General features: G+C 40.9%; 1 protein-coding gene across 1 annotated transcript in view; it reads left to right on the forward strand.

The window, feature by feature from the left end:
* The first annotated feature begins 5,012 nt into the window (after positions 1–5,012).
* Positions 5,013–13,348, forward strand: part of mfng (MFNG O-fucosylpeptide 3-beta-N-acetylglucosaminyltransferase) — a 14,770-nt gene continuing 6,434 nt past the window's right edge. The window contains exons 1-3 of the mRNA XM_084083003.1: positions 5,013–5,925; positions 11,446–11,491; positions 13,041–13,143. Coding sequence (XP_083939129.1) covers positions 5,515–5,925; positions 11,446–11,491; positions 13,041–13,143 — 560 coding nt within the window. The 5' untranslated portion in view covers positions 5,013–5,514. The remainder of the gene's footprint in view (positions 5,926–11,445; positions 11,492–13,040; positions 13,144–13,348) is intronic.

Here is a 13,348-nt window from a genome sequence, read left to right on the forward strand (position 1 = left end):
TTGAGCTCCGCACAACAAATCTCCGCACCATGGGGGATCGGGCCTTCTGCTCAGCAGCACCTAGACTGTGGAATGCCCTCCCGGACCATCTGAGAGCACCACAGTCCACTGACATTTTTAAAAGGGGCCTAAAAACCTTCCTTTTTAACAAGGCATTTGCCTAGATAGAGATCAAGAGATGTAGCCTAGTTGTTTTTATCTTTTTAAACTTCTACTGTGTTTTGGTTACTTGATTTGAAGTTTATTCATTACACTGTTTATTATTATTGTTGTTTTATTCTTTCTTTTTTGTTTTTAACCTGTAGCACTTTGAGATTTGTTTCAAATATAAAGTGCGTTACAAATAAAATGTATTATTATTATTATTATTATTACCCCCACCACGTACATATTGTATAAAATTGTGTTGCAGATTAAACTTTTTTCATAGATTTCATAGATAGCTTCATAGACTTGTATGGCAGCACTATCACCAGTGTTGTGTAAATACATTATTTTTTGTTCATGTGCATTTTCAGACATTTAACCACTTAAACCCTCAATACTTAGTAAACTTGACCTTTCACTCTGTACTTGGTCTGCTCTTTTTTTCCCCTCTGCACCAAACCTCTTTGTAGAAAATAGCTAATCTAGAAGCTCACAACAACGCCTCGTTGTGTGCTTGTAGATCTCCTATGTTTAGCTAATGTTCCCTACAGAATAGGGATGCTAAGCAACGTTCGAGTGGTTAATTTAAACAAATATATCCTATCTTATCACTAACACTTTGTGTTCTTTGTGAAATTAGGGTAACCCTGTGTACACAAAAATTGATAAGTGACGGGATGTGTAGGTGGGTGATTGTATATATGTGCTTGTGTTCTGCACACATGCAGGCAAAAAAATATGTATGTCCTATTGTCCTAACACTGTATATCAAATTGCTGAGCAAAATGGGTTGCTCTTGATGTAAAAAAATAAAAAATAAAAAAATTGGTAAAACAATAAAATAAATAAAATCCTATCACACAAAGATTTGGCGGCCCCCCTGTAGTAGCTCTGAGGACCCCCTGTTGAAGACTCCTGGACTAGGTTATACATAATTATATTTACATACATGCAGAGGGATATTACAATCAAGGACATTTTTCATTATGCTGAAGTAAAAAAATAAGTACTTTCTTCTACTTGTTTGTCCTCCTAACCAAGAATGTTCCTTATATTATAGTCAGCATTTTATGCAGGAGAGAGTGGTAAAAAATACATGTTTGGTTGTGAAGATGTTTGGCTGTAATACAAAATGAAATCTGCTTTGATGTAATGACTTCCTCCACCCTATGAAGATACATGAGCCACTGGGAGAGAAGTCTTTAAAAGACTTATCCACCAGGGACCATAGGTTATAGGCTATAGGTCTCACACGCACGCACGCACGCACGCACGCACGCACACACGCACGCACACACACACACACACACACACACACACACACACACACACACACACACACACACACACACACACACACACACACACACACACACACACACACACACACACACACACACACACACACAAATAGTAACTTAGTAAGTGGTGTTTGTTCCACCATTCAAGAGCTTTGATCTATAGCAACCCACATCATTCTCTCCCATGCTGTTCACTTCACCTGCATGTGGAGTTAGATGGGATGTTCTCTCACACTAGCTTATGCTCTAAGTGGGGCCATAATACTACTGTCAATAATTCTATACAGCGAGTGTACTGTAGGTGAGTAGGTGAGCATAGGGTGGCTGTAGCTGAGTGAGGTTGTCTGGGGTCACCGGTTTGACCCCCGACTCGACCATCTGTGTCCAAGTGTTCCTGAGCAGTGAGCAAAACACTTAACCTTTAGCCATAAACACTTAACCCCCGAGCTCCCTGGGGATGGAAATTGCCACCACCCAGCATTTGTATTTAACTTCTTTGTTTGTTGTGCCTGATGGAATGAAGCGACACATGAAGCTAATATTATTTGCAGAAAATTCAAATAATTCTCAGTTTTTACATTGTATAAATGTATGCTGACGAAAGAACTGACAATTGAACTAAAACCAACTATCAAGGATTTTACAGTAAATCAACCATCCTGCCCGGCTGCCCCCGCAACCCTAATCCCCAAAGTTGTGCTTTGGAAGCTGCACAGGGCCTGGTAAGGAGTCTGTGATGCCACAGTGGATCTACTGTATAGAATAGTGTTTCTCAACCGTGAGATCCGGGGATCCCCAGGGGTCCTTTAGGAGGTTCCAGGGGGTCCCAAGCTAAATTATTGATAATTAGGAACCAAATGGACCCTTACAGCTCTGTAACTCTGAGAGTGTACAAAATGGAATGGTAGAATGGAATGGTTGCATTTGTTTTTAAATTTACACACAGAGATACAAATCATATCAAATAGGGGTCTGTGGTCTAATGCATATAAAACTAGGCTTTCTTGAAATTAAAAAGGCTGAGAATTAGAAAATGTAAAACACCAGAATACCCCAGCATGATTGCATCTTGTAAGTGTTATATGAAACATACTTAAAGAAACATTAAGTATAAGCTCTCTTATTAATGATAATGTGAAACTCGGGCTAACCTCATTCATAAAGATTTCCACTGTGGCTATATCGACCCAAATGGCTAAAATGGAACATATCCATCATCTGTCCTAACAGTATACCCATACATTTTCATTAAGATTAGTTGTTAGACTGCTAATGTACTGTATGTCCTGCTAAAATATCTTGTTTGATAGACACTGATGGGCTCTAGATTATCCATGACAGTATTATTCAAGTATACTTTCAATCTAAGAGGCTAAGAGTTGTGTGGCCTCATCCTTCTCAACATAAAATAAGTTATGGGTCCTTGTTTGAGGCAGAAATCCCTGGTTCATAAAACATACATAGAATCGAAACAACACACCTTCCAAAAAAATGTTCAATCGTTTTTTTAAATGGATATAGGACGTTTTATAAATCAATTCACTGTTATACCTCTAATATACTGTAGCTCCAATCCCAGCAATTGGGTCCCGTCCAATTCCCTGCCTGCCTAGGAGGCACACAGACAAAGCCCTGAAAGGGGGTCTGGTCCCTCGACTCGCCTGGCCCTTTGTTCAAAGTGGGGTTGCGATGTACTTGCTGTACTTAAAAGGCCCCTTTTCAGCTAGGCCGTAAGGCGATCCTGGGCCTTTCCTAACCAGGGTGTGCCCCGGGCGTCTCTGGTTTACCTGGGGGACTGTGCGGGGCGGATTGTGCCGGGGAGGGGTTGAAAGGGGGGAAAGGAGAAGGCAGGTGGTCAGTGGGACAGAGAGAGTGAGAGAGTGTGAGAGAGAGAGAGAGAGAGAGAGAGAGAGAGAGAGAGAGAGAGAGAGAGGAGGGATGGAGTGAGGGATGGAGTGAGGGATGGAAGTATGTAAGGTGAGAACGCTGAGAAAGGACAAATAAACAAAGGTGGTGAAGAGGGTCTGAGGTGAATTAATTGTATCAAGCTCTTTCTTTCTAGTAACAGTCTCCGGAGACTGCATGGAGGATAGAGAACATTAGACACAAAATACAGTATGGGAGTAGTGCTGTCAAAAATTCTGTGAAATCTATGAAAATTCTTTCCCCCACTACACAATATGTAGTGGGGGGTCCCTGCTTCATCTCTCTCTCAGCAAAGGGTCCTTGGCCTGAAAAACGTTGAAGACCCCTGCAAGTATTAAAGTGAAAGTACTGGTTTGGGCCCTCTGACTGATATAGGCTATGATTATACTGTATATGACATTAATAGATTATTAATACTGAAACCTCAGTGTGTAAGCAGCATGTTATAACTGCTAGAGCTTGTTCGAAGATACAGTTGGCTAATTCAGCACAGTGGTTCCCAAACTATAGGGATCGGGCCCCTCCAAAGAGCAGGCCTGCCAAGAGAATCGAGGAGGGTTTTTGGGGGTTTTCTTGGACTCTCCAAGCGTTTTCCCAATTCCCATTGTTGAATGGGAGACATGGCCACAGGCTGGCTAAATAAGCAATTTAAGTGGTTGTTTCGTGCCGAACCAAACGTTAGGGTTCTGGAACATCCCCAAATACCTGTACAGTTAGGAAACCATACGTTTTTGGATACGATGTGGCGATCCACGGACCCTTTGCGGCCGTTCCACCGATTCCGGTAGAGCTCACAGTGGAACCTCATCTCGGAGCTGAGAGTTTCGTAATGGGGCTAACATAGTCTATGTCATTTCCTGTGTTCTGGTGAATTTTGGGAGTTTGATACCAAATCAATGAGAAATCAAGGAGAAATGACAATCAAGGAGTCCTCAAGGAGATGTGGTTGAAATCAAGGAGACTCCTGCAGAATCCAGGAAGGTTGGCAGCCCTAAAGAGTCACCAGATAAATATAAGGACTCAAGATGATTAATGGGAAAGTAAACAAGAAAAAAAAAATCTGTTTTCGAGTATTGAACTTTTTCGATTTTAGGCTACAAATATTAGATTGTTTGTGAAATATTGGATCATTTGAACATTTCATGATATGAAACCATGAGAGAAGTAGAACACTATTTGTTTTAGCTGTTACTGTAACAACTGAAACCACTATACTGCTTTTTGGAAGACATCAAAAGGCAAAAAGGTTGGAAACACTGGATTAATGTGTTGTAGGCCTAATTAGAAAAAAGCTTATTATAATATCCTTTAGGTTTCTTTATCTGAAAACGTGGAAAAGTAACAAGTAATTTCCCTCATAAAAGGGAATAAAAGTAGCATAAAATAATAGGCTATAGTCAAGTAAAGTACCTCAACATGTTAGTTTCCAGCTGCTTGTAAGCTAAATAACGCAACTTGTATGTCAAATATGCCCCTTAAAAACATCTGAAAGCTGTTGCGCCAAACGGTCCCTAATAGAAACACTTTGTCTTTAACAGCAGGTTAAGTGTCATTTAAAGGGGAAGGAAGAAGGCGGAGTGATTGTTGAGGTTAGGTTTGCTGCCTCTGCTTCAGTGAACATTACAAGTGAGACTCATGTCAATGTGACAGACAGGAGGGGCCCGTCCACTGGAGCCCAGAACGACGCAAAATAGGACTGTAGGCTATATAACGGCAAAAACTGGCAAGGATTTTTAGGGGAATGAAGATGAGCGACACATTCTCAGATGACATAGGCTACAACAAAGCAAACAATGACAACCGGGCACTCACTTGACCTAGACGTTTAGCCTTACATCTGAGCTTGAGGCGGATGTTTAATTGAATGCGTAATGCGTAAAGATTAAAGAAAGACTAATAGCCTACTATGGCACAGTAGCCTAACAGTTGATGTCATAAAGAGGGAGTGAAGGTGGTAGGTTATTGCAGGTCTGTTTGCGAAATCAGATCAAAACCAATTAGTGAGTTGATAAGCTCTATGTTTTTAAAGAGTAAAAACAACATGACTGGATCACATTGTCATTCATCACACCAGTCTGCGTTGTTTGATCATAGAACCGATCGACGTGAATGGTAAAACGTTCAATAACTTCTTACCAATATGCGCAAAAGAAGAATACTGCAGACGCTCCCCGTTTTCATCATAGCATTTTTCTTCATTCTTTATATTACAATTCAATTACGCGCGCACGGCGTGAACATTAACAAAATCGACGCACTTCACAACAAGCCGTCGCCCAATCTGGTGCAGCGCTCCATCCAAGAGGTTTATTATGGCGCGGAGAAGGACGCACCGAGTGAGTCCGACTTCACGCAACAACCCTTTGGGGACGAAGCTCACAAGGAAATATTCACGAGAAACAACAGGACTTCTCAAAAAGCACACAATGTAACTCCATCATCAGCGTTGAAGTTGACAGACCTCTTCATCGCGGTGAAAACAACTGGAAGGTTTCACAGGACGCGCCTGGCGCTCCTCCTGGACACCTGGATCTCTAGGACCAAGGAGCATGTGAGTGTCTCTCGTTTATTACTGCTGTAACTAGCCATGGATCCTCATCTGCCATGACCGCCATGGATGAACTTCAACCTGGTGTTTGCACTCGGAGTGCAGCACTCCCCCGGGACGTACGTACATCTACATAAACGTTCAAATTTAAAATATAAAGTACTTACCCCATTGCCACGGATGTTACAATTATGTACGGGTCCTCAAAAATACCCGTATCTTCCATATTGTTAAATGAAAAGTATTTTAATCCGATTGGTGGCTATTTTCTCATAAAGTTATGATGTATCAGACTGCAATACACCTCACAACCGAGAGGGTGGCATTGTTGAAAGCGTAGTAGAGAAAATACGGAGAAAATGGCCACTGATTGGATTTAAATGATTTTGTTGAACAATACGGAAGATACGGATACTTTTGAGGGCCCGTACATAATTGTAACATCCGTGGCCATACGATAAGCACTTTATATTTGAAATGTGAACGTTTATGTAGATGTGCGGGCTAAATGGGGAGAACGTACACATTTTATGTTGAAGTTCATCCATGACTGTCATTCAATATATGACAGTCATGTATCAGGGCTATTGCTGTAACCTGCAAATCTGCAATGTAGTATCTGCAATGCTTGCCCCACAGGGCAAGCATGCATTTGCTGCCTAATTTGTGTCATTCATATCGAAAACGGTTCCAACTCGTGCATTTAAAACCGTTATGTTGTCTGTCTCATTGCTTGGTGTACACAAATTGTAGCCCAGAGGTATAGGCCAGTGGCTCTCAAACATTGCATTTTCAAGGACCTGCCTTTAACTCTGAGAGTATACAAATGGAACCAAATGGACCCTAGAGAGTTATAAAGACTATGGGTAAGGGTCCATCAAGGAACCCTGAGAGCCCTGGAACTCCACTTTGAGAACCGCTGGTGTAGGCTACTGGATAATAATGGCATTGAGATCGAAAATGTCTCTTCAATGTGGGAGGGGGTTGGTTGCCACTTGCCAGCAGCAGACGACATGTCAACTCAGCTGATTTTAAAGCTGATTTCAAATTGAGCTGAATTCCCCTGAAGCAAAACCTTTTTATTTAGCCTCCATTTAGTATTTCATTAGGGTGGTGGTAGTAGGTTTATTAATATTCCTACTGAGGAGTTATTTGAAATAGGCTTTTCAATTTCTATATTGTTTGGCGCTCTGTTGTAGTCCAAATACTATTCCTACATTGTCGTAGCTTTAACAAATCTAGAGGTAATGTAGGCAGGATGTTCACACTTAAAGCAGAATGGCCTCTACTCTCTCTCTCTCTCTCTCTCTCTCTCTCTCTCTCTCTCTCTCTCTCTCTCTCTCTCTCTCTCTCTCTCTCTCTCTCTCTCTCTGAGAACTGCTACTCAGCAGAGCCTTGCCAACTCCAGGCTTATCAATGAGTGGCTTGTCAAAACGAATTCCCTACTTGCTACTAATAAGGTAGTGCACCTTCCAAAGTAAATCTATCTCTATATTTGACTAGACATGGTTTCATGTGTGAAAGCTGTTTATAGCCTTTAACATTTGGTTCACCTAAGGGATGCTTTACTCTGTGTATTCAACTTGACCTGAATCAAATGTTTGTTTTAGAACAAAGCAGTATGGTCAGTGTTTTTAGTCGCTTAGATCAGGCTACAAACTATAGTCTGTTTAACCAACTGTTAGCTAAATCAAACCGTTTACTGTTAGCTGTTTTCATAAATGATTTGAGGGCAGAGTTTTTGTGGACAAACACACATGCTGTTTTTGGTGTGAGCCTTAAGCAGTCAGTTGTAAATGTTGTACCCTTTTTATTTATCAGTGCATGGTGTGAAGAGTCCAGAGGCTTGTTTTATAGCTTTGGAAATGTGATTTTTCACACTTAAAACCCCCAAGAGCCCCAGAAGTCACTTCTCCAGGTCATAAATGACCTTTGTGTTTTGTATCACATCCTGTATACAGTCATACTGTGTTGAAGCGAAAGAAGAGTTGATTTCCTCTTTTTAAAGACATGAAACCATCAGCAGAAAATGCTTTCTTTTTTGGTAAAAAAATAAAAAGAAGTGGAAAAACATTAGCCTCTTGGGTGTTTTTATATAGATGAGGGAAGGTTTGATAGGTCATTTCACTACATTACATCAAATTCATTGCTTAAGTTTTTAGCAAGTTTATTTTGAGATGCACGCACGCATGCACGCGCATGCACACACATGCACACACACACACACACACACACACACACACACACGCACACGCACACGCACACGCACGCGCACACGCACACGCACACAGGATGCTGTGTGTAGACAGGCTGTTGGGGCCCAGGAGGAAGTTGCAGCCGTGGAGCAACAATACTGAAACGGAAACTGATCAGAGAACAGGAAGTTTCAGAGCAGATTGTAGAACAGACTGAACCTCTACGCTGCTACCATGTGATCATAATCACTGGTACTGTTTCACTAATACTGGGTTAACAACAACCACCAGGCAGTTTTTTTTAATCATACTTCATTGATCTCCAACAGGTTCATATTATGTTAATAGGTTTGGTATTGCACCCCCCATCCAGTTATTACACTGGTCCGAGGCGAAGTTCACAGAAAGAGAAAAGGAGAAAAGACATAGGACAAGACAAAAAAGACTAAACTAGGACAACAATAACTCAGTTACACTGTCAGTCAGTCACAACAGGATGGAGTAGAGCAGGGGTCTTCAACAGGGGGTCCGGGACCCCTAGGGGGTCCTCAGAGTTACTACGGAGGGGCCGCCAAATCTTTGTGTGATATGATTTTTATGTTTTACATTAACCACTTGAACCCTAGCATCCCTATTCTGAGTAAAACTCAAGCCAAAAATAGCCGATCTACAAGCTCACAACGCCTCGCGCTGCGAAAAATAGCCGATCTACAAGCTCACTATTTTTTGGTGTGGGGGGAAAACAAAGAGTAATGAGAGTTGAAGTGGTAAAACGGTCTGAAAATATGAATCCAACACAACACTACACAAGTCTGTGATAAAAAATTATATGCAGCACAATTAATGTTTATACAATATGAAGTGGGGGTTCCTGCTTCATCTTTCTCTCTGCTAAGGGGTCCTTGGGGTGAAAACGTTGAAGACCCCTGGAGTAGAGGCTTAACACACACACAACCAATGAGGAACATCTGCCCACTTCACTGGCAGATAAGTGGACCTTTACTGAAGCTGGTAGGGAGGTGTCCTTCCATGCACACTAACCTCAAGTAACAGAACTCTGGTAAATGCTGATAGATTATTGCTGAAATTGGTATTCTTTATTGTATACCTTTTGTTCTACCTAAACAGTCATCATTTGCGTTTACAGATCTACTTAAAAAACCTAGCAAGCTGTAAAGTGGCTGGTGAATATCGCATGTACGTACATACATCATACATCGATCAGACTAGACTAGTTGGACAAAATCTGTAGGACTATCAAAAAAAGAAAAAAAAAAGAATCATGGTGGTGACACACGCACACTCATGCACATAACTGAATGGAGTGAATTAGAGTAGCCTATAATATCAACTACATGTTTAATCTTTAAAGGGTACATGAGCGACATTAAAGCGTGTGTTATCATGCATATAGCACAGGGAGGCAGCAGCTTAATTTAAGTTTAGATGTAATATTTGTTTACTTGCTGTTTTTCTGCTCTTAAAGCTAAATTACACTTTGGTAAAGGCTTTGGTTGGGTACCTTCTACCTTGCCATGATGTGACTCCATTTATTGGCGCGATATCTTCAATAGTCGCTCCATTGATTAGAAACTAATATCCAAAATTGTCTCCTCAATGACTTACATTGCACAGTGAAACAGGTGTAAAAGTTACTCTTTTAGCACACAAAGGAATGCAAGTAAACGGATTCTGTTAATGCACAGAATAACATTGGGGCTCTTATTTGTCACTCACAGGGTACAAGCGATGAAATATTGGTGTGGCATGTTTAATAATAGTCTGTGCATACAGTAACTATTATAAGTGATACCTTCTCTGTCATACGTTTATGATCTTTTCACACAAGTCTGAGGAGAAAAGCATCCCTAAATCCTGAAGCTTAAAATATCTGAAAACAGCAGCGGTTCTAAGCACAGTCTGCTTGATTGACGGCTGTAGTCAGACCTCAGGTCAGAGGTCAGATTCAAGAAGTAAATAGGCACTTGGCCATCACCCATACAAGAGTCAATTTGGAGCCAATCAGCATACAGAGTAGGAGAAGGGATGCAGGGTGGTGCCTTATTGGTGCTGCCAGGCTGTTGTTTCAAAGTATTGTCAGTAGGGGTCAGTAGTAGACTACCTACTCCCTTGTCTCCTCCTGGTCTGAGATTCTGTTTGTTTACTCTCTGTCTGTCTGTCTCTCTTTCTCTCTCTCTCTCTCCCCCCCCCCCCCCCCCCCCCTACATCGTATAAGTAGCATCTATCAAAAATAGGCAACAAGAAGTGATACAATGAGGAGTGCGGGGGTTGAGGTAGTCTGAAGACGTGAGTTTTAAGACTACCACAAATTGAAAAATGGCAAGTGAGCAGTGGTGGAAAGTAACTAGTACTGTAGCTTGCTTGAGTACAATTTTGAGGTACATTAACTTGATTATTCCACTACATCTCAGAGGCAAATATTGTACGTTTTACTTCACTAGAATTATTTTACAGCTTTGGTTATTTACCACTTTGCAGACTTAGAATATTATTATAAAACAACTTAAATCTTAGCCGATCTAAGCTCACAACGTATACCTTGTAGAAATTGTAGCAATTTTCAAAAAAGTTGGAAAAAAGGATGAGAAAGAAATGAGGAAGCAAGGACAGAAACATACAGGACTGAGACATGGACTTGAACAGTTGGGTATATTTTGCTGCCAACACAACACTTTCATACTGTGGATCTCTCTCTCTCTCTCTCTCTCTCTCTCTCTCTCTCTCTCTCTCTCTCTCTCTCTCTCTCTCTCTCTCTCTCTTCTCTCTCTCCCTCTCCCTCTGTGTTACTCGTCTCCATTAGTACCATTATAGAGACAGCCAGGTCAGGATTGAGTCATTTTGTAGTGACATTGCTCTTGACTATAATGGTGTGTGTGTGTGTTGGCTGTGACTTATTTTGTCCATATATCTGCCAGGGAACGAATTGACTCAACCGTGGTACTCCTCCAATCACAGTGACCGTTTTGAGTGTTTGTGTGTCATCCTGTTTGTGTGTGTCAGCAACGTCTGTGTGTGAAGAGAAGACTCATCTTTTGCTCACACCAGAGAACCTCGCTTATGTCAGAAGATTGAATTTGTTCCATTCCCAACTATATCGGCTGTGTGTGTGTGTGTGTGTGTGTGTGTGTGTGTGTGTGTGTGTGTGTGTGTGTGTGTGTGTGTGTGTGTGTGTGTGTGTGTGTGTGTGAGGATGTTTAAAAAGTAAACACACTGTTGCATATACAGAATGTAATGAAAATCCCTAACCGTCCTAAACTTGTCTATTTCAATCTACCTGACTCCTCCTGTCTTATTTATTTCCGTACAGACGTTCATTTTCACGGACACAGACGACCCGGGTGTCTCATCCAGAGGTAGGCCAGCAATCCTGTTTGATGCTCATGGGTCAGACAAGTCTCACATTATGTATATGGTCATTTTAAAAGTACCAGACCCAGCATCTCAATTTACAATCGAAGAATTTAACAGACAGCTCTTATCCAAAGTGATTTATAAAGTGCAAGATTGGAGTAAAGCCTGATATATATACTTTGTCAGCCGATCAGTCAATCTACAACAACACGTGGCATTGTATCTTGTACTTCAGGTACTCCACAATGCTGTACAATAAAGTATATCAAACAACAACAGGGTAAGCGGTCAAGTAGATATGAAAACAAATGTGCTGTACTGCAAAGTAACTAGGGTAGCAGCTAAATGAACCTAGAATCTGTCTAAATCCAGTGGTGGAAAAAGTATTTTTTTTACTTAAGTAAAAGTATCAATACTGCTAATGTAGAAATACTCTGTTAGAAGTAAAAGTCCGTTATTCAAAATGTACTTGTAAAAGTACAAAAGCATTGGCCTCAAAAGTTACTTAAAGTACCAAAAGTAAAAGTAGGCGACTCATTAGGCAGAATGTCACATTTCAAGTTTTCAAATGTATAAAAATCTTTTGAAAATAGACGAGCTACAAGCTCACAATGCGTCGCATCGCGACACATTGTGAGCTTGTAGATCTGCTATTTTCAAATGGCCGAAATATAAGGCTGAAGTGGTTAATGTATGTTTTGTACTAATAATCAAAATCTAAGTATCTCAAATAATTGTTGTGCAGTAAAAGTACAATATTTGCCTCTGAGATGTAGTGAAGTAGAAGTAAAAGTATTGAAAATTGGAAATACTCAAGTAAAGTACAAATATCTCAAAATTGTACTTAAGTACAGTACTTAAGTAAATGCACTTTGTAATGTAACTTTACACCACTGTCTAAATCACATACTTAAGCATCTGTGGACAAGTAACCAACGTACTGTATATTTGAAAAACATAACTACATCCTCAGCATTAATTTAACTCTGACAGGTTATGAAATTGAACCAAATGGACCCTTACTCATGATATCTGATTGTGTAGCATCTAAGAACAGACGCTCATCTCTACCTCCAAACATTCTTTCGTATAATTCCTTCACCACTTTTCGTTCCCTTGCTGTGACACAGTCTGCTTGCCTGTCTTTCTGTCCGTCCCATTATCTCTCTTTTGTTATCTCACTCTCTCTGTCTGCCTGTGAGTGCCTGTCTGTCTGTCTGTCTGTGAGTGTCTGTCTGTCTGTCTGTCTGTCTGTCTGTCTGTCTCTCTCTCTGTTTCGGTCTGCTTATGTCATTATCTTGTACAGAACGTAATGTGACATTTGTGTGTGCGCGCGCTGCACGTCCATGTGTGAGCAGCAGAGGGCGTGAGTGAGTGCTATTCAGTGTTCACTGTGTTATAATGTATTTATTTATATCATTGTAATTGTGATTAGAAAGTTTCCTCTCTGTGTGTTTCTGTAAACGTCTCTCTCTCTCTCTCTCTCTCTCTCTCTCTCTCTCTCTCTCTCTCTCTCTCTCTCTCTCTCTCTCTCTCTCTTTCTCTCTCTAGGTTATAACATGGTGGTGACAGACTGTCAGTCAGACCACAGCCAGCAGGCTCTGTCCTGTAAGATGTCAGCTGAGTATGACCACTTCATGGCCTCTGACAAGAGGTGAGACCAACCAGCTGTTCTCTCTGTGGAACCTCCAAAACCTCAGTATCACAAACCATGTGTGGGTGTTTCATTCTGGTTGTTTAGTTTAAGATATCTGTGAGATATTGCAGCTTGATTTGAGTGTATGTGTTGACTTGTATTGGTTTGTTAGGTAGACAAAGGAAGGTAGACCTTTATTAATCCCAACGGGGGAAATTCAGTT

Source organism: Gymnoscopelus microlampas (assembly GCF_963454915.1).
Source record: "Gymnoscopelus microlampas genome assembly, chromosome: 2".
NCBI classification, from domain to species: Eukaryota; Metazoa; Chordata; class Actinopteri; order Myctophiformes; family Myctophidae; genus Gymnoscopelus; species Gymnoscopelus microlampas.